The 26,764-nt window shown below is 33.7% G+C and overlaps 1 protein-coding gene across 2 annotated transcripts in view; it reads left to right on the forward strand.

Moving 5' to 3' along the window:
- LOC111156613 (centlein) overlaps positions 1-26,764 on the forward strand; it is a 288,532-nt gene that overhangs the window by 147,339 nt on the left and 114,429 nt on the right. For both annotated transcript variants that reach the window (XM_022517606.1, XM_022517607.1), the window contains exons 9-12: positions 3,907-4,083; positions 6,416-6,541; positions 14,728-14,849; positions 16,421-16,540. In XM_022517606.1, the coding sequence (XP_022373314.1) occupies positions 3,907-4,083; positions 6,416-6,541; positions 14,728-14,849; positions 16,421-16,540 (545 nt within the window). The remainder of the gene's footprint in view (positions 1-3,906; positions 4,084-6,415; positions 6,542-14,727; positions 14,850-16,420; positions 16,541-26,764) is intronic.

A 26,764-nucleotide genomic window follows, 5' to 3' on the forward strand; every position in this document is an offset into this window, starting at 1 on the left:
CCCTGTCCTCATCTACTCTACATCTTCTACAGGGCTTTTTGATCAAAGTTATCTCTGTGGATCAGTGGGAAAAAGAAGTTATATATTAATAATGGTCAAAAGATAGTTTCAACTGGAGGCATTTGGACACATACTCTGTTGATCACTTCTCATCAAAATTAACTATGGTCGGGGCACCTGGGTGGCTCAGTGGATTAATAAGCCTCTGCCTTCGGCTCAGGTCATGGTCTCAGGGTCCGGGGATTGAGCCCTGCATCGGGCTCCCTGCTCAGTGGGGAGCCTGCTTCCCTCCTCTCTCTCTGCCTTCCTCTCTGCCTACTTGTGATCTCTCTCTCTGTGTCAAATAAATAAATAAATAAAATCTTTAAAAAAAAAAAAAAAGATTAGCTAAGGTCTAGCATCATACCTAATTCATTATCTTTTAGGACTGTAAGCTATAAAGGTGAATAAAGATTTTGGATATTAGGAGAAAAAATTATTGATATAATACTAATAATAATTCTTAATAAGAAAATTAAACTTTTCAAAGATTCTAGGATCTTAAGGGCAACAGATAAAATGAACTTCCCCAGACAGGGGTACCGGTTGTCTTGATTTTGCTACACCTTCAAAGCAGTACCTGAAAGGATAATGACAATTAAAGTTATACATATTTCTCATGTATGTTATACCAGTTTACAAAGCACATTGAGTGCAGTATGGATGGGGGAACAGTGGAGTGACCTGACAAACTCTACTTTGTCTAGGTGATCTAGGTCAATGTCAAGATTTAAACCATGTACACGTAATATGGTATAATGAAAATGGCTCTTCTGTGATTTTCCTCCCCCAAACTCATAACCGCAGTGTAATCATGAGAAAAATTCAGACAAATTCCAATAGAGAAGCATCCTGCAGTACACCTGAATATCATTCTTCTCATCACAACTATCAGTGTTATCAAGATTAAGTCTGAGAAACTGTCACAGCCAAGGGTTGCTGGCATGATAAGTAAATGTAATGTGGTATTGTGGATGGGATCCTGGAGCAGAAAAAGGACATTACATAAAAACTATGGAATTTGAATACATTATGGACTTTAGTTAAAAATAATGTGTGAATATAGTTTCATTACTTATAAGACATGTAGCATATTAATTGTAGGTGTTGATGATATGGGAACCTGGATGGGTAGGGGTGGGAGGTATAGGACTCTACATAGATTTTTCTGTAAGTATAAAACTGTTCTAAAAAAATTAAGTCTACTAACTTTGAAAAAAAGCTTAAAGGCAGAATTATAATTGTTTTCCTTTCCTTTCTAATGTCTGGGTAATACAGTCCAAAGTTATCACTAGCAGATGACAAGGGATGAGATTATGGAAAGACTTTTATTTATCTTTCTCCTATAAAATGTGAAAATTTTATGCTCAGCTTTTATTCCTTTTATTTGAAGAAAAAATTTACATTTTGAAAAACATTTAGTGACGTGTTCATTGTAAAATTTAAGGAAGTTCAAATAGATAGGAAGAAAATTATTAACATATAATTTTTCCACTCAAAAATGACACTAAAACATTTTAGGGCTTCTTCTTTTTCTCCCCCCCCCAACCCATGCATGTTTGGCAAAATCTGTTTCTACACAGTATATTCTTTGGTAACCTGCTTTTCTCATGTAAGAGTTTATCATGGATATCTATCTGTATCAACCCTTGGTATGACTAGCATGCTAAGCCAAAGGCTTGATACATTTTTATGTGCTTTGATGTATATTTCAGAATTTCCCTAGAAAATTTTTAACAGTTTATTCTCCCATTTGAAATCTCATTTTACCTATGCTTTTAAAAATCGTTATATTAAGAGAAGTATGAAATACTTCTTGTGCCTGTATCTTCTGCAAAAGTGATAAAAGGCAAGAAAAGGAGATCAGATTTTAAAAACACTGGGAGGATGTATAAGTATTTTTGTGGACGTAAATAATCTATATACATGTGTACATGCCTACTAAGTGTCTCTGTTGAATGAATTCCAAAGCTGTGATTTTAAAATAAACTAAACACAACCCATTTTATTTACTTATATTATCATCTCCGCTCCTATGTGAATTTGAGTTAGTCAGTGCTTTCATAGCATTTTATTTTTGAAGTTCTGTTATTGTTTGTTGAAGAATTTTAAAGGACTGCTGCCTAAATATAAAATCCCTACTATGATGATGACAGTATCCACAGTTGGAACATTTTTAATGTCTTCACAACTATTTGAATTATTTATCATTACAACTTCTTGATTGAATATTCCTATTTTTACATTCGTATCTACTACATTATAATCCAGTGATAATTTAGAAAACTCATTTATTTAAACTCATTTCAAGAATATGGGATTGCTTATTGGATATACCAATAAAACTGAAGTTATGTTATTTCTATTTTATTCTAAATTTCTGTTTGACCTTGAAAAACTTATTTAAAATTTCTTTGATAAATTGTGGGATGCTAACATATTCTTAATAATTTTATTTAAAGAAAAGTGGATAAGAGCAGCTGGCTTTTAAAAACTGTTTAGATTGGAAGCCCAGTCAAAGGAAATAGTTATAATCATTGTAAATTTGCTTACATGATAGGAAAAAATGAAATAAATAATGGTTATATGGTGATTAAAAGTGGGAGGAAAGAATAGGGCAAAATTGTTTAGAGTTTGGAATTAAAGTGCTCAAAGTATTTTAATTAGATATTTAAAGAAAGGTAACGGAGTAAGTATTTAATATATTGGGAAGTGTAGTAAGAGTACAATATAAACAATACTTAGGAAAATATTTAGCAATGTAATAGAATGAAGGTTGGGAAACAAATCAGGTGATTTAAATAGATGAAAGTTCAGTAATATAAATAAATCAAAGATGACCTCTCTCATAATAATTAGAAGTTAGAATTAGGATGGTTTTGCCTATTCCCTAAAAAAAAAGAAAAGCGAGTTCAAACCAGAAAAGGATAATATTTTCCACTGTTGGTTCAGAAAAGTTAAACATATATATTTCTTCTGATATCCCTTAGGAATATCATTTAGGAAGGATAGGGTTTTCTACATTTTAAAATAAACTATTTTCAGGGCTACTGCTTCTATATCATAATTTTGAGATTTGACTCTCTTTGCTGGAAATCCAACAAAACCTTTGTTTTCACTTGATTTAGGGTTTTTTTTTGTATGTGGAGTGGTTAATTTGAATACAATATATGCATAGATTTTAATGGCCTCAAATATATTCAGTAAAGATGGTAGTAGAATTTCACAGAATGCTGGTTTTTATGAACTAATATTTCTTTAAGTTATCCTACATGCTTAATTTTTCTGTGATTTTTTTTTGTCACTATAATGTGGTACTTTCCATTAGCAGATTATCTGACACATAATTTCCAAAGAATACAGTGGACTGTATTGACTCTAAAAGTAGCAGAGTTTTGTGAGTTGTCATTATTAAATTATGACATTGAAAGATAATTAGACTTAAAGTGCTATTGGTTTCCTTTTCCCAGGTTATATTCAGTGGTATTATGACTCTTTGTGATCAAATGGTGGATTGGGTATTTCATGAGGAAATACGTATGTGTATAATCATATTTTTGAAGTAATTAAAGATGAGTGGTATTTTATCATGCAACCATACTGTAATGTTTTTCTTCTGTAATTCTATATGGCAATATTATTTTTGAAAATATTTATACGAATTCTTCGTTATTTTATTGAAAAGTGCCTTCGAGTTAGGGTGATAGTTTAGCTAATGCTAGTTTATAGTTTATTATTGAAATGAAATTTTCCTTCTCTGAATACTTATTATTTATATAATGTAATAATATTATATGTAAGTATTTGCACATAAGAAATAATATACAAAGATGTATATATATTTGCATGTATACTTTTTGAAAATAGGTATCTCAACGGCCGTCTTTATCAAGCTTAGAAACTTTAATGGTCTCACAGAAGTCTGAAATTGAGTATTTACAGGAGAAACTAAAAATAGCAAATGAAAAACTGTCAGAGAGCAAATCTACCAACAAGGGTTCCTCAGAGAAGAGCATCTGGACAAGTACTGAAAGAAAACATAAGGTAGAGGTGTTTTGTCATTTTGTGAATTTGTCAGGGTAATGTTGGCAAGGCAAGCAATGAACTTTAAAAACAAACAGCATTTACCGCTCTTGTTTATATTTCTGGAAGCTTAAAAAAAAAAATTATGTGCCAAATGCTTGAAAAAACACTGTTGTGTGGGGCACCTGGGTGGCTCAGTCAGTTAAGTGTCTGCTTTCAGCTCAGGTCATGATCCCAGGGTTCTGGGATCAAGCCTTGTGTCTGGCTCTCTCATCAGGGAGTCTGCTTCTCCTTCCCCCTGCTCTTGCATTCTCTCCTGCTCTCTGTCTCTCTAGCTCTCAAATGAATAAATAAAATCTTAAAAAGAAAATTTTTGTAAGTAGAGCGTTTGCTCTTTTTAAAGACTAAATAATGTATTCCTAATTTAATTAAATAGATTAGTAGTAGTGTGGCTGTTTTGCAGTAAGTTAACATTCTTATGTTAAAAGGTTTTGCTAAACTAGGTATTATATAAGACTGATGAATCAGGGGCACCTGGGTGGCTCAGTGGTTGGGGCCTCTGCCTTCGGCTCAGGTCATGATCTCAGGGTCCTGGGATCGAGTCCCGCATCGGGCTCTCTGCTCAGCAGGGAGCCTGCCTCCTCCTCCTGTCTCTCTCTGCCTGCCTCTCTGCCTACTTGTGATCTGTCAAATAAAAAAAAAAAACAAAAAAAACTGATGAATCACTGAACTTTCCCTCTGAAACTAATAATTCACCATATGTTAATCAACTGAATTTAAATAAATTGGAAAAATTTTTAAAAGTTTGGCTAAGTATCTCCTGTATATCTAATCCATAGATAAATTAATCTAAGTAAAAAATCATTTTAAAGTAATATTAGTTGTTAAAAGAAAAATATATTTTAACATTTCTGCTTCATTCAGATATGATATTTAAAATATTACCCATGTGGATGTGAACTATAAAGTGGAATTTAACATTAATTTATGCAATTATATAATTTCAGATTTAAAGGTATAGCAATAGAGAAAAATAAGCAAATTTTCCACAGCATATCTCTCATTTATTAATGTCTAGCTTTTCCTTTTTGTAATATTTATATTACAGTATATATACTATACTATGTATTCCTGTTATGCTGCAAAAGATTCTATGAACAGGGACTACAATAAACACTTTATAATATATTGTAAATATTATGTAATGTAAATATGTTATCTGTAGATAAATAGAAAAGTGAGGAACTTAGGACATATTTTTCTCACACTTGTTACTTCTGCAGTAGAAAATAATGATTTATATGTAGAAAATTGTTTTTCAAGGGAATTGTTTTTAGTTCTTTCCATTTTTTCCTGTGAGTAGAACTTTCTTAGTAAAGGAAGTATTTAAAAATAGACCCATGTTTCTATTATAGACTTATTTACTCCTTCTAATATTATTAGTAATTTTCAGAAGAATGAGCTTTGTATGTGTCTATACGTATTTATTTATTTAAACATGACCGCATTATATGTTTCTTGCCATTTTGGAGTAGTTTCAGAGTATTGAGCTTTATTTAAATGAAAGAAAACATTCCTAAAATTGAGATACATTATAGGGCCCAATTTAGTGGCTTGCTACAATGCGGAAGTTAAAAAATGTAGCGCTTTGATGTTTGGTTGCTTTTAGCAAAAGTCAGGAAAATGAGAGGGATATTTGGAACGAAATTTTCTTTCTTTTTCATAAGGACATGCAGTAAGTATGAACAATATGTTGCCTAGCTTAATAGTTGCTTTCACATATTCCTTCTCCAGATTGGTGTATGAAGCTGTACATAATATAAACACACATTCTTGTCTCTAGTTAGCCACATTATAGTTAATGACCATATGGTCATTATGGTATAAGATCTACTGTCTGTTGTATTTATATTCCTCAAGCATATTGTTCCTTCAGCTTCACAGTGTGTTAAACTATTTCAAAGGGGAAAAAAATCCTTTCCCTCTTGTTTCTGGTTGTCCTATCAAGTGTAACCTTGGACCCTTATAGAGCAATTAGACCAGCCTCTATCCCCTCCTTTGTAATGAGGTTTCTTGCATTTCTGAGTCTATAACCCTTTAGTCTTCCCTAATGGGACATCATTATTCTGAAAGAAACAATGTAAATGTAAATGAATATTCTCATTAACGAGTCACAGAGAAACCTTTAGCGGTAGCACTGTGGTAATTCCGCTTGTTATTTCTCTGGTATTCCATGCAGGATTTTTTTTATAATTCATTATTAGTATTCAAAATTACTTGTTCTTTAATTTTGCATGTCTTTCATAATCCAGTGTTCCAACTAGTTCAACCATGTCCTTGTTTTATTCTCGAGGAACCACCTGTGAGACGTTCAAGGTCTTTGTCCCCAAAGAGCTCTTTCACAGACTCTGAGGAGCTGAGGAATCTGAGGAAAGCGGAAAGAAAGATTGAAAACTTAGAGAAGACACTACAGCTAAAGGTGAACATTAAATAATTTCTTTAGTAATAACCTTGCAAAGATAAAGATATACCAAAGTAAACATTCACTTCACAAATCACTGCTTAGCATTTGTCTTTCCTGAATTTAATTACATGCATAAAAATGTATCATTGGTTGGTCTTGTTTTTCAGATTTCTGAGGATCATAAATTAACAAAAAATTTGCTGCTTGAACGTAAATATTTATTCACTACTTTAAAATTGTTTGGGAATACTTTGGCTTAATATTGGGAATATATTTCTTACAGTTTTTCAGAGACCAAAAAATAGAATTATAGCAAGTAGAGAATTTCTGATAGTTCTTTATGCATGACAAACATACAAAAAGAGAAAAGTGAGTTAAAAGGTATACTCGCCTAGCTCAAGTCACTTAACAACTGTCCTTTATACAGAAATTACATAATCAAAATGGCAAGTACATTATTTTTTCCATTTGACTATTTGAGGGCTTTTATTTTTTCTGCATTTAATATGGCCAAACTTATCATTCTTTATTCACAACTACCCAAAGGCCTGTGGCATATGAGATTTAACATTTAATTGAATCTCAAATAGTTTTAAGACATTTTATGACAAGACCAATGTTTTACACATGTTTAGAATCCAACAAAGCTCAGATTCTCTCTCATATAGATCACTCTTAGGGAGAAAAAGGTTTGACTTAGATTTTGTGTGCTATAGAACAAGATATGGTTTAGAGGTATAGTTAACCTAAGCTACAATTAATATTTTTTCTGCCTTTTCACTAAATGTTAAATTAATCTATATTATGCAGAGTTAGACTGTTAGTTCTAAAAGAAAGGAAAATTATCTCTGTTAATTGACAGAGACAGAGATTCTCATCTATCATTTACCAAAAATAAAATGATCAGATGACATCAGCTTACTAACAATTAGCCTACTTGAAATGTATACACCTACAGTCACTCCTTTTTTAGTTAATTATTTTTTTTTTTTTTTAGTAATCTCTCCACCATCATGGGGCTCAAACTCATGGCCCCCAACTCATGACCCCGAGATCAAGAGCCGCATGCTCTTCTGACTGAACCAGCCAGACACCCCACACGTGGAGTTCTTTGCCCATTCATTGGATTGCTCAGTAACAACTTACTAAGCAATACAGTTAGCCAAACAAGTCACTTGAACAACAAGAGACAAGATAACTGTCTATCATTCAAGACCCTAGTTAACAAGATACTCCATGAGCAGTTGGAATCTAGTATCTTAGTATCAACATGGGAGTACAAACTGGGTATTAAGAGCATGTTTAGGAAGCCAGTTTATCATCTTCCTCCTTTTGCATAATTCTTGAAATTCACATCCTGCATTAATCTGGTTTCTTCAGAGAAAGAGAACAGTAGGGTATAACCCTTTAGTCTTCCCTAATGAGACATTGTTTTTCTGAAAAATATCTATATCTATGTCCGTATATTTATCTATCCAGAGAGGGAAAGAAAGAGATCAAGAGATTGATTGATTTACTATAAAGAATTGGGTCATGCAATTATAGGGTCCAAGAAGTCCAACATCTCCAGTTGTGAAACTGAAGATCAGGAAAGCTAATTGTATAGTCTCCGTCTGGGTCTAAAGGCCTGAAAACCAGGAAGCTGATGGTATAAGTTCCAGACCCAATATCAGTCTGAGTCCAAACGGACAAGACCAATTTCTTTCTCATGCAGCCTTTTATTGTATTCAGGACTTCAGTGAATTGGATGAAGCCTAACACATTGGGAAGGGCAATATGCTTTACTCAGTCTGCTGTTGCAAATATTCATTTTCTATAGAAACATGCTCACAGATACACCTAGGAATAATGATCAGTCAAGTTACACATAAAATTAACTATCACATATCACCATTCAATAGTAACAGATCTCCACTTATTTGCCTCCAAAAGTCTGTGGGTCTTTGAAAGTCCCTTGGTTTTGGCAGGAGAGAGTAGAGCAATTCAGACATTTTTAGATCTATCCTCTTCCACCTTTTGAATTTCTAATTTCAGAAAGAGTCGCAGAAGTCACAGAAGTGTTACATTAATTGATCATTCCTTTCTTCCAATTGCTCTTTTTGATGAGGACTCAAACTTATTTACAGAGTAAAATTCCTTGTTCATACAGTTTCTTTTTCTGTATTCCTTCTTTTCTGTATTCCTTTTTCAAGCCAGTTGATGATAATATGAATTTCAAATGTATGTTTTCTTAAAGGGGGAAAATGTGAGCAAATTTTTTTCATTGTATCTTGTCATTTAGTAGAAAAGGATTTCTTGTTTTAAAGGAGCAAAATAGTTGAATGAAAAAAAGCACTATCATCAAGAGCCCTTATCCAATGAAGTGGGTAAACGAAACCTATAAAGTAAAAGCAATTCCAAAGAGAGAGATTGGGTCCAGGATATTTTTAAATTTATGGCCTCACTTTAGTAAGTATACCTGTCATATTTAGTGAAGACAGAAAACTTCTTCCTATATTTCCCTTAATTAGGATATAATATTAATATTAATACTATTACTCAAGTGCATGAGAATATAAGATAAGAAAGGAATTAATGATGTATCTGTATTAGTTTCCTAGGGCTGCCATGATAAACTGGATGGTTTAGAAGAATAGAAATTGATTATTCAAAGTTCTGGAGCCTAGAAAGTTCCAAACTCAGTATGTCAGCAGGATTAGTTTCTTATGAAACCTGTGAGGGAGAAATCTGTTCTATTTCTCTTGTAGTTTCCGATAGTTTCAGGTGTTGCTTGGCTGATAGATGGCATTCTCTCTGCGTCTTCATCTTTCCTCTTGTGTATGTGTGTGTCTCTATGTCTAAATTTCTCCTTTCTAAAAAGACATTAGTCGGGCGCCTGAACCTGTGCTACAGAAACCATTAAAAAATCATGTATTGGGGTGCTTCAGTGGCTCAGCCGATTAAGTGTCTGCCTTCGGCTCAGGTCATGAGCTCAGGGTCCTGGGATCCAGGCCCACGTGATGCTCTCTGCTCAGGGAGGAGCCTGCTTCTCCCTCACCCTCTGCCTCTTTCTGTTTCCCTCTCTCAAATAAATAAATACAATCTTTTTTAAAACATATAAAAATAAAAAGGCACCAATCAACTGGATTACAATAATGACTTCATTTTAGCTTCATTTCTTCTATAAAAACCTTATCACCAAATACAATCACATTCTGTGGTATTGTGGCTTAGAATTCCAACATACCTTTTTGGAGGGGATTCATTTCAACCCCTAACAGTGTTTTATGGTTTTTAATATGCATTTGTTAATCATGGTGCTCCTTTTGTAGACCATTACCTATTAATACATGTTGAATTTTTGTCCTGGCCTTTCCCATATTGGCATTGTATTGAACACTGCTTTGCCAGAAGCTAATGGGAAAATGGCAGAGAAAAATGTTCTGTGCTCAATTATCATAGCCAGGGGATTGAAATCTTTCATTTTTTTGTGAGCTGTTGATACACCAATGTGTATTGTGAATCTATAGCAAGATATATATACTTTATTTCCCAGATTTACTTGATTATGTTATAACCATTGATGTTTCCCAAAGACTTCTGTTCCATGGAAGTTACTGTTGAAAACACTAAAGTAAACACATGCTTTATGGCACAGTAGAAGGTTGGGTCCCAAGCTGATCACCAAGGGGGACTGAAGAGGGAGAGTAACAAATAAGCTTCACCAGATAACCTCCACGATGGAACATATGTGGGCACACTTTGATATATTTAAGTGATGGTCTTTATTATATCAGCAGTAAGTAATGCATATTATTCTAATACTAGTAATGAATTTTATAAAAATATTAATACATTATCTTACTTAGCTTATTTTGTGGATAGTTGTACATGTTTTCAAGGTGGATGGCCAAAAAAGCCATTAATAATAGAAGAGATAAAAACTGTTATTCTAAAAATCCCACCCATTTCCAAATCCTAGCTTCATAAATGTAGTGGACTAACAATTTATAAAGTATAATTTGGAAATTAATGCATCAGAGCTTTACAAAATCCTTTACTATACTTGGGATCACTAATGCTGTGAATCTCTGCTTTATGAATTTTAATACATTTGACAACTTAGTTCTAGTAGCACTTTTCTATACTGTTTAGTAACGTCAATATGCCCTTTGATTACAATTTAAATGCCTTTTATTTTTCAATGTCTAACATGCATTCTTCATACATTCAATTTTATATACTCTGCTGAATTAAACATCCATGGGATCCTTGGTATTTTATAAAAGTTTTTTTTTTAAACTTTCTGAAGACTTTGCTATCATTCTGTAAAGATTGAGCCACTGTTTTCTTAACAGGACTTATGCTCTTAGTTTGCCTATGCCTGTCAAGGGGCCTTTGACCAAACCGTGGTAGATTTGATCAAGAATCATTTTTGTTCTTATGAACTCACAAATGTACTTGCAAGTATCATTGAGGCAAGTCAGGTGATACAGCCTATCTACTTTCTCTTTTTAAGTGTTTCAGTCATTTAGATTTGTTTGTATACAGAAATTAGAGTCTCTAGTTTAATTAGTTTAATTGCAAAATACAAGAAAGGTAGTCAGTAAATATTTTATTGAATGATTTAAAAAATAGAACTAACTCAGTGACTGTCCTTGAGATTTTTTTGTGTGTCTCTTCTTGAGCAAACGTAGTTATTAGTAATAATAAATGTATCTTTCACTCTTTACTTCTGATTTTGTTTTAAGATCTTTGTAGTATTTCCCAAATGAAGTACTACCATTTTGACTTAGGCTATTATATGGGACTTAAAGAATCATAATCCACACTATGGTTAACTTGCATTTCTTAGAATATTATAAAAATTTTTTGATTATTCTTTTTACACATTAAACACTTCTTTTGAGATATCTAACTTTTGCCTGAAGACTTCTGCTAAATCTGTTCTTGCACTAGAATAGAGAAAAATGTTTTTCTTTGAACATATATTATCTATCTTATATTTACATTTCTATAAAATTTTGTCTATTTCTGGAGTAGGTCAAAGAATAATAGTCTCTAGGACTAATTTAACCCATGCATTACAATTTGGTAAGAGCATTCAGAAAGAACAAATCTATGGATGAATGCATTTAAAAATAATAATTATTATAAATTGTGCCTATCAAATTGATTTGTCAAATAATCTCTGGTTTACTTTCATTTTTGATAGCTTAGATCTTAGTAATTTTGTAAGAAATATGTAAACACTCTAGCATTAGGTATAGTAAATTATGAAGCATGTAAAATTAAAGCAGAAAGCTCATCTATAAAACTACTTTCCTATAATCACTACCTAATGGAAGGACCACCTATTTCAATTACTATAGAAAAATTAAAACTATTTGCTAATATAAATATATTACACTAAAGTTTTAGGCAGCAGAGGTGCTTTGAGTGCTTTAATTAAGTACTATGTCTAGAACAGAGCCTGGTACAGTGTGAGTGACATATAGGACTCAGAAAATTTTTATTGAGTTTTTTTTTTTTTTAAGATTTTATTTATTTATTCAGTAGACAGAGATCACAAGTAAGCAGAGAGGCAGGCAGAGAGAGGGGAAGGGAAGCAGGCTCCCTGCTGAGCAGAGAGCCCAATGCGGGGCTCGATCCCAGGACCCTGGGATCATGACCTGAGCCGAAGGCAGAGGCTTTAACCCACTGAGCCACCCAGGCGCCCCTTTTTATTGAGTTTTAATCTTTGATTTAATAGCATAAGACAGTTGATTTCTATTTGAGAAGAAAGGAAAACCTTGGGTATAAATTCAGTGATTAATGGTACCTAAAGCAGTACTGAAAAATGCAAAAATAATGACAGTACTAACAATAATAAACTCAGTTTGTTCCATTGATTTAACAGAGGATTTTTGTGAAAGGCAACAGAAAATATCTGGATATCCCATTTTATTAATTTTTACTTGGGGCAGTCTTTTAGGTTCTGTTTACTTAGAGTTTCTAGGGACTCTTAACACAGACTTTTAATGATTCCAAAACACTGGATTTGTATGTAATAATTTTAAAGAAATTTATTGTAAACTAAGAGTTTATGGGGAAGGAATTTGATTCAATGACAGATAATTAGAGAAAGCTATTAGAATTTAACAAAGTACTTAACTATGTTTATTTGAAAATTGTGTTTTGACACAAATCTTTTCTAGTACCTATACATTTCTTGTAATTAGATTATTAATAATTTGTAAAATAGCCTATTTAAAATCCTCATAAATCTCATTAGTTCTTAAGGAATCCAAATAAACAAAATGAACTTAGGTTCATTTATAAGAATATAAGATTATTAGTTACTTTTCTATTTGGTTAATTTAAATTATTTCACATACTTAATATTAGAAGGCTTTTTGTTAAAAGAAGTGAAGTTATATTTGGATTTTTAACAACAGTAGGGAAAACTCAAGGTCAAGGTTAAATCATTCATTGGTCTTAGAAGAAGAGAGATATAAATAGCTTTTATTTTGAAGATGGAGAAACTGGTACACGCTGAATTTAAGTAGCTATGTCAAGATAAAATTTACTAACTTTGAGCAGCAAGACTTGAACTCTTCTCAGCCCTTAACACTCTGCATGTAATAGGCTCTTAATATATGGTTCTTTAATTGAAATGAACAAAATTCAATTCAGTATCCTGAATTTTTAACCGTGGTATTAAACCATGCTACTCTTTAGCAAGTTTGCAATTCCTGTGATCTGTATATCTTCTATAACTCTTCAGGTAACATTTATTCTGATTGTCCCTTTCAAGTGTTGCCATTTCCATGCTTTTTCATTAAGCACTTCCATTTCCAGATGGCATACAGATGGCTTGGTACACGGAGTCAGATACTTCCCAATAACTACTTAGATTTATTGAAGCTATCCTACTAGGCCTGTATTCAAAATAGAATGACAAAATACTCATATTGTTGAGACAGGTAGATTGTAATAAAATAATACAAACTCTGTATTATCTTACAGTTGAGATGAGAGGTAGATGGTCCAGGAAAATATAAATTTGGCTTCTTAATAATAAGGACAGTTAATACCTGGGAAGAGGAGAAGGAAAGAAGCTAACTTTTGCTTTGTGCCTTGATAGGACAAGCATAGTGCCAGAGGCTTTACCTGTATATTCGCTCATTTAATTTAGTCATCATAATTTAAATCTCTATGCTCTTTTCCACGTTTTACAGAAAAAAAAAAATTGAACCAATTTAAATAGTGTTCTTAAGATTATGCAGCTAACAAGAAAGAGCTCCAAGAATAGAATTCAGGTTTTTCTAACTGCCATGAGCCTACTCTTGTCATCTCACTGTAATATTACAGAGTACCTGCTTGTTCCCTTCACTAAATAAATATACAAATTCTTTCATGCAGAAATATAAAAAGTTGAAAAAACAAATTTGAAGTTTACAATGGCTAAAAAACCTCAAGAAGTTACTTACTTTACTTTGAGAAACATCATGCATAAGTAATATAAATACATCCCCTAAGAACTGGAAATTTGGCCTTTATAAGTTCATTTTCTGGGTATACCTAAAAATGAACACATATTTCATGTACTCTACCTAGAATATTTAGAAGTTGTTGACTTTAATTGTCCAATCTAGTAACGTTTTTATGACCTCTTCAAGAATACGAAGCCCAGTGCTCACATTTCAGTTCTGTATCGTACGACTCAGAAGGTTAAGCTCTGCTACTTCAGACATAGGTCCAAACTGATTTATTCCTCCTGTGTAATCCTTATGCTTTATAAAACTAATCATGAATCCATGGGTGGAAGCACTGATCTTACCATGATTTGTATTTTTACACTAATTATATGTACAGTTATAATTAATAAAGTAGTCATGTGTTATATACGGACAAATCCTTTTGTGGAAAAAGAAAAAAAATCCGTAAAATTGGCTTATGAATATTAGTATGTGTACTACTAATTGACAACAGGGAAAGGAATGAAACTAATTTTGAAATTACTAGCAGCTTAAAAATGCAGTAAGTGGGTTGAATTTACCAAGCAAACCTATTTTGTGACCTTAAGAGTCCTTCCCTTTCATCTGCTTAAATAAGTATTACAGATTAATTTATATTTACTATTTTCTTTCAAGTTTCATATTAAGATGAGTAACCTTTTATTTGAAGCATTGTACCAATACTTTCTTTAAACTTGTGTGCTTGCTTTTTGTGTTCTACAGAGCCAAGAAAATGATGAGCTAAGAGATGCCCATGAAAAACGCAAGGAAAGGCTACAGATGTTACAGACCAACTACAGAGCAGTAAAAGAGCAATTAAAACAGTGGGAAGAAGGCAGTGGCATGTGAGTTACATAGCTCATAAAGGCATTTCCCTAAATATTAAATGGAATGGAGTAGCATCATATAGGTGTTTTAATGGCTTTTGTTTGATTTTAAAGATATTATTTGGTATTCAAATCTTGAATGTGAATTTTTAAAGAGATAATATAATAAATGAAAACAGATAAATATGCTGCCAATAACTAGAGATTTTCCTGTCATTTGTGGAATTCATAATGTAGGTGATTATGAACTACTGTGTACATTTTCAGTATCAATAGAGTAGCTTTTGATACTTTAGAGTAGTAAAAATAGTTTACATCCATATGATTGAAAAAATTAAATAACTAAAATAATGGTATTATGAAGTCTGTAACTTAAACAGTATTTAAGTTTTTTTTTTTTTTAAGATTTTATTTATTTATTTGACAGACAGAGATCACAAGTAGGCAGAGAGGCAGGCAGAGAGAGAGAGGAAGGGAAGCAGGCTCCCTGCTGAGCAGAGAGCCTGATGCGGGGCTTGATCCCAGGATCCTGGGATCATGACCTGAGCCGAAGGCAGCGGCTTTAACCCACTGAGCCACCCAGGCGCCCCACAGTATTTAAGTTTTAATTGAAAGACCAGAGAAATAGGAAATTTACATACGTAGTTAACTCTCTGAAAACTACTTCAACCTAGTATGCAATTTGAAAATCTTTACTATCCATCAGTTTGTTCTGCATCTTATCTGAATGAATTGGCGGTCTCAGTTCAATTGCTCTGAACAGGTGTTCAGAGCTTGGTTAGTTGTAAGTGGCTCCCTTGTTAACAGTATCAACAGAGGGCAAAGGACTGAATGAGTACAGAAAATCTACTACCCTCTCATCTTTCGAGATGGATCCTTTAGGGCAATGTTGATGATACACTTTGGTCTGTTCTATAGAGAAATACTGTTTCTAAATTGGCCAGTACAGCACTTTTACAAAATAGAAATGAGTTTGTTTTATGTACAGAAAATGAAAACATAAAGGGCATTTGGCATGTTTTGTAAGTAATTGTCACGTCTAATTTTTTCCTTTGAAGGATGGGAAGTATTTCATATCACTTGTCAGTAATAGTAGTGATAAAGTACTGATAAAGCAATTTGTCCCGCATTTAGCCTCTCCTCACCTACCTTTTGTAGTCACCAGAAGTGTGAAAAACTATTTTCTGACATATTTACTGTCAATAGTGTGTTTTAAGATTGAGCACATGTACCACAGTCAGCCTGGTTGACAACAAGTTCTCAAAGAGTTGACTGCTTATAATCCTTTTTGAGAAACTGACCATCCTGCAATATATATTTCATTATTACTAGAATGAATCAGAGAAGTCGACCTAAGACCATCATGTGTCTGCTAAAAGTTTGCTTTCCACAGTAGCATTTTAGCCTTTTGGAAATTATGACATCGGATTGTAATTTTTTTTTTTTTGACATGGGATTTTAATTTCAACATACTTGGGTTTTAGAAAATTCATTCCATAAATAATGAGCTTGAATTAGGGAATGTATAAATGAATTTTCATTGTACTTTGAACATATTAAGGAGGAAAACAACTTCATTTTAAAAATAGGACTCATATCAGAAAAATAAAGAGAGCAGATCCCCAGCAACTTCGACAAGAAGATTCTGATGCTGTGTGGAACGAACTGGCCTATTTCAAAAGGGAGAACCAGGAGCTAATGATTCAAAAGTGAGTTTCTTTTTTAACAATATGGACTTAGATAAACATTTAGGAGAAATTTTTTGCAGCTTAAAGGTCATGAGAGAAATACCTTATAAAATTTGAAAGTAAAAAATCTGGGGTTTGTTAATAAAAATAAAAAAGATGTATCTTTTAAAAAAAAAATATATATATATAAAATACAATAACAAGTTGCACATTTGCTAGCTGTAGCCGAAACTGTATAATATGATCTAGGGATTGTCTTAATTAATGTGGCTCTCATCTGTTGGAGGTGTCGCTCTTCATTAGCCTGTATTTTAGACACTGCCGTGCTTCATTTTTGGAATGAGGTGGAGAGGGGATAACCTAGCCAGCCATCCTTGTTTGATCTCCTGGATACATACGCAATGCAGAATGCCTGAGCTCTCTTGGTTCCCTGCCCTGTCCTGCTAATCCCAGCTGAGCTCATTATGGTGTAGCCTTGCTGCTACTCTTGGAGCCAGAGCTGTCCAAGCTAATTACTGGTAGCAGCAGAACTGACTGTTAAGGGTCTGGTATGGATCTGCTAACATGGTCCTTGGTAGTGACCTGCAAAAGACACGAGGGAATTGCTTTCTTTCTTGCTGTGCACTGCCTGTCCTTTGGGCTTAATGCTGATCCCTCCACATAGGTCTTTTAGCTGCCCTAAGTATAAAACTTAATGAAGGGTACTCATGTTTTAGAAAACATACAGTTTTCTTCCTTGATCTTATAATTCACAGACGATTATATTCAGCTTGGTAAAGAAAGAACACATTTTTTTTTTTTTTTTTGCATATAAAGGAGTTAGCCTTTATATATATTATAACATAATTATACATAATTATACAACATAATTAGCCTCTTTTGCTACTTAACTATTTCTTCATTTAGAGCTAATTTTTGACATCCAGACCATGCAATATTTTGGGAAGCCTGATGTCTTTGAGATGACTAAATGACTAGTATCATGTGGCATTATGTCGTCAAATACTACTGAATTTTTTTACCTGTAAATCGAGTCTTATTTTATATATTACATGATAACACATGTAACTTTAGATTACGCCTTTTCCGTGTAATGATAAACTTTTGAGAAAATGATAGATTATAATGTGTACTTCCAATTACCTCTTAATGTATACTGTATTCTATTAGTGCTAAATCTGATGCTGATAATAGTCTCTTATCTTAAAAATTCTTTATAGATTTGTCCAGAAATAGTCCCTGACAAGTTTTAATAGCATTATTGAAATATAATTCACCATATAAAGTGAATAATTCAGTGGATTTTAGTATATTCAAAGAGTTCTGTGTCCATTATCACACTAAAATTTTAGAACATTTTCATTTATCCCCTCCCCTAAACACCATATCACTTAGCCCATTTCTTCCACCACCGCCCTCCCTTCCTTAGTTAACCAGTAAGCTACTTGCTGTGTCTATATAGATTTACCGGTTTTGAACACTGAGAAATTCACTAGGTGATGTTATAATATTTGCTTCAGCTGTCAAACATAATCTTAAGACTCAAAAGAAGGTTATTTTTAACCTTTCCACTGTTATTCACTTCCAACCTTCCAAGTTCTCCCTCCCTCTCTCTCTCTCTCTCTCTTTTTAAATGATTTTCTTTCTGTTTGAAGAACCTTCCTTTAGACTTTTGTTTAGGGTGAGTTGGCTAGGAACAAATCCTCTAAACTTCCTTTATTTAAAATTTCTTCATTTCAGCGTCATTCCAGAAGAATGTTTACACTGATTAGAGAATTCTAGGTTAGCCACTTTTTTCTTTAGAGCTTAAAAAATATGCCACTTCTGTGGTTTATGATGAAAAAATATTGTTATTTGAATTGTTGTTCCCATAAAGGGAATACATCCTTCTCCTTAGCTGCTGTCATTTTTATTTGTCTTTACTTTTCAGAAGTTTAATTACAGTATGTCTCCACATGGATTTCTTTTGTTTTATCCTGCGTGGGATTCTCTAAGCTTCTTGAAACTCTAGGTTTGTGCTCTTTTTCAAATCGAGGAAATTTTGGTCATTAATTTTTTTAAATACTCTTTTCAGCCCCACATTCCTTGTCAGCCCCACATTCCTTGTTCCTCGTATTCTGGAACTCTTTTTTCACGAATGTTAGATGTTTTTAGTATTGTCCTACAGGTCCTTGAGGCTCTGTTCATTTTATTTATTTATTTTTTTGCCTATTTTGTCACTGTTGTTAAAACTGGGTAATTTCTATTGTTCTGTCTTCAAGTTCATTGATTCTTTCCTTTTTCATCTGTCACCCCTGCTGCTGAAGACATGCATTGAGTTTTTTATTTTGGTTTTTATAATTTTCAGTTCTAAAATTTTCATTTGATTTTTCTTTATATTACCTATTTATTTGCTGAGACTTCCTTTTTTATTTGTTTCAAGATCATTCATAATTGTTCATTGGAACATTTTAATCATGGCTACTTTAAAATCTTTGTTAAGGGCCTCCTGGCTGGCTCAGTTAGTATAGCGTGCAACTCTTAATCTCAGGGTTGTGAGTTTGAGCCTCATATTGGGCAAAGAGATTACTTTAAAAAAATAAAATAAAATCCTTGCTAAGTAATTCTGACATGTGCATTATAATCTGGGTGGTTGCTTTTTTTTTTTTTTTTTTCTTGTGGGTGGTGGCATTTTTTAATTACATTTTCTCCTTCAAGTTGAGATTTTCTTTGTTTTTGGTATGATGAGTGATGTTCAGTTGTCTCCTTGACATTGGGGTTATTATGCTTTGAGACATTGGATCTTATTTAAATCTTTTATTTTAACAGATCTCTGATGACATTGTGCCTAAGGAAGAAGGTCAGATCATTACTGCCGGGAAGGGATAGGAATCTTAGCTCCTAACTTGACCCTCACTGACCCTGCATTAAAGGGTGTGTGGAAGGATAGCTTATTACTAACTGATGAGGGTGAAAGACTAGGCTTCACATTTGACCTTTATTGACAGAGATAGCAAGATCACTTCTTTTTTTTTTTTTTTTCTTCTTTCCCTTTTCCCAGTTGTATATGGCTGGAGTAGGGTGGGTATTGTCAATTAAGATTTCTGTCCAGCCAGTTTGCCCATTTCTCAGTTCTTTGGCAAGGGAGAACAGAATTTCCTTGAGACTTTTTTGTTTGTTTGTGTCCATTGACATTTCTGGGTTGTGGATTTCTTCAGTATCTACTTTGAGGTATTTAGGAGGAAAGAAGAAAGCCAGGGGATTTATCACTGTGGCTTGTTCTTCTATTCCTGTGGCCCCTTGTGTCTCCTTCTTTTCCCTGCCTTTTAGAGTCTTCTTATATTTGTTTTTATGTATCATGTTCAGGGTTTTTATATTTAATGAGTAGGATAAATGGGTACAAACATGGAATTAGAAGTTCTAACTTGTTTTTCAGTGGACCAGCCAGTCTTATTTTTGTGCCATACATTGACATCTGATTTATTTATTTTTTTTAAAGGGTTTTATTTATTTATTTAAGAGAGAGAGGAGGAGCAAAGGTAAGGGGACAAGCAGACTCTGTGCTGAACACGGAGCCCAGTGTGGGGCTTGAGCCCAGGACCCTGAGAACATGACCTAAGCTCAAATCACGAGTCAGTCGAGTCAGTCGTTTAAGTGGCTGAGCCACCCAGGCATCCCTGGCATCTAGTTTAATACTTACTCCTTACTATTTAGGCTAGAATATATAAAAGCTTGTACAACCACCTGGAAAACAGGTGTTTATGTTAATAGCAGCCATGTCCACAATAGCCAAACCATGGAAGAAGCTGAGATGCCCTTCAGCCGATGAATGGATAAAGAAGATAGGGTTTATATATACAATGGAATATTACTCAGCCATCAGAAAGGTTGAATACCCAACTTGTGCATCAACATGGATGGGACTGGAGGGGATGATGCTAAGTGAAATAAGTCAATCAGAAAAAGACAATTATATGATTTCACTCATATATGGAATATAAGAAAGGGTGCAGAGGATCGTAGGGTAAGGGAGGGAAAATTGAATGGGAAGAAATCAGAGAGGGAGACAAACTATGAAAGACTCTTGGGGTAACTGGGTGATGGGTATTAAGGAAGACATGTGATGTGATGAGCACTGGGTGTTACACACAACTGATGAATCATTGAACACTACGTTAGAATCTAATGATGTACTATATGCTGGCTAATTGAATTTAAGTTAAAAAAAAAGGCTAGAATATATAAAAGTAGATGTGCTACTAAAACTACTTTAAACCAAGTTTGAATAGTACTTCCAAATCCAGTCATTAATGTCGAGTTAACTTTCAAGATCCTAGTAAAAAATTGTGTGGCAATTCCTTTTTTTTTTTTTTTTTTTTAATTTTTTTATAAACACATAATGTATTTTTAGACCCAGGGGTACAGGTCTTGAATCTCCAGGTTTACACACTTCACAGCACTCACCACAGCACACCCCCCGCCATGTCCATAACCCCACCACCCTCTCCCTGTGTCGCAATTCTAAGTCCTTTTGTAAAATATGTCAAAGGAAATTATGCTACCACCAGTGTATACTATGGTGTTTCTTCCATCGAGTACAGTCAGAAGTATGTTGCTGAGAGTGTGAGGACTTGAGAATTTTTTTTGCATGGAAATAGTTCCTATAATAATTCAGATATTATACTTATATATCTACTTACGATATCAGTGATGTTTTAACAAAAGACCAAGAACTGCACAATCTATGAACTAATGAATTAGCTTGTTCCCATAGTATTTGTCTAACAAATATTCATATATTTTTTCATTCATTTACTGTTTAAACAGTACAGTTTATAAACAGTACTGTTTAGAGAATATAGTTCAGGGCCAGGCGTTAAGCTAGGGACTGAATATACAATGTGTATCGACAAAGAATAATTTCTAACTCTAATGAGATTTCTTTTAGGGCCATCTGCCATGAGCCCGTGAGATAAAACCATTCGTTGGGTTGCTAGATAGTAAGAGGCAAGGAAACCTTTCAGAAAGGCAAGGCTCCCTCAGCTTTTCCACTTAGTTGAGGGTGTTGTCTTACTGTCATTAAGTCAGATTTATGAACCAACAAAGTCATGTTAACATTCTCCTAAGTAAACAGATTAACATTTTCCTAAATAAAAACATTAGTATAAAAATATTTGTGTACATTATTTCTCAACAGTGATATAAAACTATAAAAAGAGACTCAGGTGCCACAGCATATTCAGCTTTTCTTGTATTGCAAATCCAGCACGTCCTTGCTAGAAACCCATGAAGTCAAGGAGGGTGTGCTGACATCCACTGCAGGTTTATCTGTATCTCTGGTGAAATAAATCAGGAATTTGCAGAGGGTGGTAATTTTGGTCTTTTTATATTAATGCATAGAAAATCTTGCATCTGAGCACTCTGCTAGGTACAGGTGAACACAGAGAAGTAATATGCCACCCTTTTTCTTTTATCAGGAACTCATATAGATGAGCAGGGAAAACAAGCAAAAGTGTGATAAGAGCAGTAATAAGGCAATAGTAGTGGCATAACACAGGGAAAATGGCATTATGATTTGTCCATTTGCCCAAACCAGAAACCTAGGGGGTTTTAACAGACTCATCCCTCTGTCTTACCTCCTTATAATAGTCTTAATGATTCCATATCACGAATATCTCTAAAATATATCTACTTCTTTCCATTCTTACTATCAATGTCCTTGTCCAAAATACCATCATATCTTTCTTGCTCAAGTAGAATAAACTCATAAATATCCCTCTACATTCACTCTTACCCCTTGAATCCATTTTCCCCCTAATGCTACAGAGTGATCTTTTTAAAAAATACATATATGAACATATTTCTCCCCTGTTTAAAAACCTTTAGCATCTTTCCATTGCTCTCAAAATAAAAACTAAATTCTTTATAGAGCACAACTGAACAATTTGGCCCACTTCTTATCCTTTCTGTTTCACTTTTGTTTCTTGAAAATCAGACTACAAAATATTCACAAAGAATGACTGATGCTTTTCCTACTTCATGCTGCGAATCCTGGTTGGTGAATTTGTCAATGAAGGTAGAGTTGGGGTCAATAGTAAAGGAGTTTAGAATTCATAATTTAAAAATTCAGTTTTATTTTATAGAAGGAGAGAATTTTAAACAATATATCATAACTAAGGTCTTCTTCAATTTCATGATCTTTTGATCATTTTTCCTTAATGATAAAAAGTAGACAAGCTATAGCTCAGTAGCATTGCCCAGGATGGAATACCTTCTTTGTTGGGTTAAGTGTTAAATATATGCAGGCCGTGATTTCAAAGAATATTTTATAAAATTCAAATAATAATTTTTAAAGAGCTAAAATCAAATTATTATGGTAGGAAGTTCAGTTATTTTTTTTCCTTTGGCAAATCAAGACTCTCTGTTTTCTTAAGCACAAGTATTTTTCCATGTGTAGAAATGAGGATTTTAGGAACTCAATTTCTGTAACATGAGTTGGAAATAAAATTCTCAAAAATATGTCTGCTAAATCATGACATATTTTGCAAACAAATGTATTTTTGGATAACCATCAGCATTGTATGAATTACATGTTAGTTTTATTTTATTTTATTTTATTTTTTTAAAGAGAGAGAAAGAGAGTGTAAGTGGGGAGGAGCAGAGAAGGAGAGAATCTTTTATTATTATTATTATTATTATTATTTTTAATATTTTATTTTTTTATTTGAGAGAGAGTGCACCTGTGAGTTGGGGGGAGGACAGAGAGGGAGGGAGAGTGACAGGTGTGAAGCCTGAGGCATGACTCAGTCTCATGACCCTGAGATCAGGACCTGAGCCAAAACCAAAAGTCAGAAGCTTAACCGACTGAACCACCTAGGCACCCCATGTTTGTTTTATTTTAAAGTATACAATTTAGTGACATTTAGTGTATTTACAATGTTTTTTTTTAATATTTTATTTATTTATTGGACAGACAGAGATCACAATTAGGCAGAGAGGCAGGCAGAGAGAGAGGAAGGGAAGCAGGCTTCCTGCTGAGCAGAGAGCCCAATGCGGGGCTTGATCCCAGGACCGTGGGATCATGACCTGAGCGGAAGACAGAGGCTTTAACCCACTGTGCCACCCAGTCACCCCTGTATTTACAATGTTGTGTAGCCACGATCTTTATCTGATCCAAAGCATTTTCATTACCCACAGAAGAGACCCCATACACAGTAAGCAGTCACTCCCAATCTCCCTATGTCTTCCTTCCTCTAGCTCCTCAGAACCCCAAATCTGCTTTCTATACCTATGGATTTACCAAGTCTGAATATTTTATATAAATAGCATCCTACGGTATGTGACCTTTTGCATTTGGCTTCTTTCACACAGCATTAGGTTTTCAAGAGTCATCCACATCATAGTATGTATCATGTCTGTCATTCCTTTTTATAGCTGAATAATAACCCACTGTATGTATATACAATTCATTCATTCATTTATTGATGGCCATTTGGGTTGCTTCTATTTTAAAGCTACTGTGAATAGTGCCACTATGAACGTTTATGTACAAGTATTTATTTGAATACCTGTTTTCAGTTCTTTGGGATATTATACCTGTAAGCAGAATTGCTGGGTCATGTGGTAGGTCTGTGTTTAACTTTTTGAGGAACTGCCAAACTGTGTTCGTAGTGGCTACATCATTGCATACTGTCACCAGCGATCTACAAAGATTCCACTTGTTCCACATCCTTGTTAACATTTAGTATTTTTTTCTTTCTTTTTTAAAAAAATTATCATTAAAAAAATACCTTTAAATTATTTAATTTATTAAATTACTCATACTAGTGAATCTGAAGTGGTATTTCACTGTGGAATTGATTTGTATTTTCTTAATGACTAATGAGCATCTTTGCATATTTATTTGCCATTTGTGTTTCTTTGGATAAATATCTATTCAAGTCTGCCATTTTAAAAAATTGGGTTCTCTTTTTGTTTTTGATTTATAAGAGTTCTTTACATATTGTTGTTACTAGACATATGCAAATATTTTCTCCCATTCTATAGGTGAGCTTTTTCTTTTCTTAATGGTTTCCTTTGATGAACAAAAGTTTTTAATTTTATGAATTTAATTTAGTTTTTCTTTTTCGTTTTTTCCTTATGCTTTTGGTGTCATGCCCATATAACAATCACCAAATCCAAGATCATGAAGATTTACCACTATGTTTTTTTTTATGCGTTTATAGTTTTGACTCATATTTAGATCTTTGGTCCATTTTGTTAATTTTTTAAAATTTCATGTGAAGTATGCATACAGCTTACCGCTTTTACATGTGTATATCCAGTTGTCCCACATATTATTTTTTATAGTTTTGAAGAAGAGGCTGTATGATCATATGCAAGAGTTATAATGTGAAAGAATAATAAGATAAGAATTTAAATGTATCAGTCCTTGAGAAACCAATACAACGTGAAACACTACAGGCTATCATAAGCCAAGTGCAAATGAGAATGTGAGTTCTGGGATATTAGTGTAATCAAGGGTTGTACACATTATCAGTGTCCGTTGAAAGGCACTGGATTTCAAGGCTACATGGTAATGAGTTTTGAATCTTACTTACTTTTAAAACTGAAAATCAGAGACAAGAAATTTAGCCACTGATATTGGAGACATGGGAAGTAAACTCATTTACCAATTAAGTCTTCAGGAACAAGAGTGAGAAGTTTCAGAACAAGATCAGCATGAAACCTAACTCACTGCTGAATTAGAGCCCTAAAGCCGAGGGTCCCTCTTCTTCCTCTTTTCTATCTCAAGAATGTTTCAGGTGTGATGCAACTTGAGTCCTCTAGATAGGCTTTTAGAATACACTTATGATTCTGTTAAAGGACCAGGGCCCGGAAGCAAGTAAGCTATTATAGCTAGTAAATAATATGTGAAGAAAAGGCTTTTAAACTAAGGAGTTTTATAATATTAGTTACATAGGACTGAATCTATGTGACCCTTGGTATTCTTGTGCTTTCACTTGTTATTTCAGTAAATACACTGGACACTGGAAGTAAAATATTGAGCAGAGCACAAATGCTCTGGCCTCATAGGGCTTCAGCTTTATTGGAGGACACAATAATCAAAAAGCACACAAATAATTACAGACTCAGGTTGATATGAAGATAAAGCTCTGCTATGTCTTCCTAGGTTTCTATCTTCCCTGATTTTTTTCCATTTTTCCTCTTTATCTTTCCTTCCCTTCCATATGGTTAAAATATAGAATAGTTTATACTTTTATTTGTGGTGTTATTACCCTAAATTGCCCCCAATATATTTTTTATTATGGTAAAACTTACATAACATGAAATTTAGCTTTGTAACCCATTTTTAGGTGCAGAGTTCAGTGCCATTAAATACACTCACATTGTTGTCCTGCCATCGCCACCATCCATATTTAGAACTTTTCCTGTTCTCAAAATGAAACTCTGTCCCCATTAGATAACAATTCCCCATTCCCCCTTCTCTCAGCTCGTGTCTTTTTCTCCTTTTGTCCCTATGAATTTGCTGATTCTAGGCATGCTATGTAAATGGAATTATACAGTATTTTTCTTTTTGTGTCTGGTTTATTTCATTCATCATGTCTTCCAAGTTTTTCCATGTTGCAGTATGTATCACAATTTCTTTTAAGGCTGAATAATACTCTGTTGTGTGTATATACCACATTTTGTTCATCCATTCATTCGTTGATATTTAGGTAGTGATTATATTTTTCTTGTATTTTCATTTTATTTTACTATATGGTTAACAAGAGTGTTAGTTAAGAAAAAAATATTTTATAACTATTGGGAGGTAATTCACTGAAGTAAATGACAAGTATATATTGGAGTTTATTTTCTAACTCTTGAGATTAACTTTTGATGTTGATATACTGTTTTCATATATTTGTGACCATATACATATAGTATTTGTTTTTTGAGGTCATCTGTCTTTGTCTGTTCAGGCTGCTGTAATAAAACACCACAGACTGGGTGGCTTATAAGCAACAGAAATTTATTTCTCACAGTTCTGGAGGCTACAAGTCCGAGATCAGGGCTCCAACATGGTCTGTTAAGGACCTTCTTTTGTGTTGCAGTCCTCATAGACAGAAGGGGCTAGGAAGCTCTGTGGTGTAGTGTTCTTTTTTAAGAACACTAGTCCCATTCATGAAGGTTTCACCCACATGACCTAAGAACATCCCAAAGGTCCAACTTCCTACCACCATCATCTCTGGAGGTTAGAATTTCAACATAAATTTTAGGGGA

The sequence above is a fragment of the Enhydra lutris genome, unplaced genomic scaffold, assembly GCF_002288905.1.
Source record: "Enhydra lutris kenyoni isolate GAN:26980312 unplaced genomic scaffold, ASM228890v2 scaffoldscaffold47, whole genome shotgun sequence".
NCBI classification, from domain to species: Eukaryota; Metazoa; Chordata; class Mammalia; order Carnivora; family Mustelidae; genus Enhydra; species Enhydra lutris.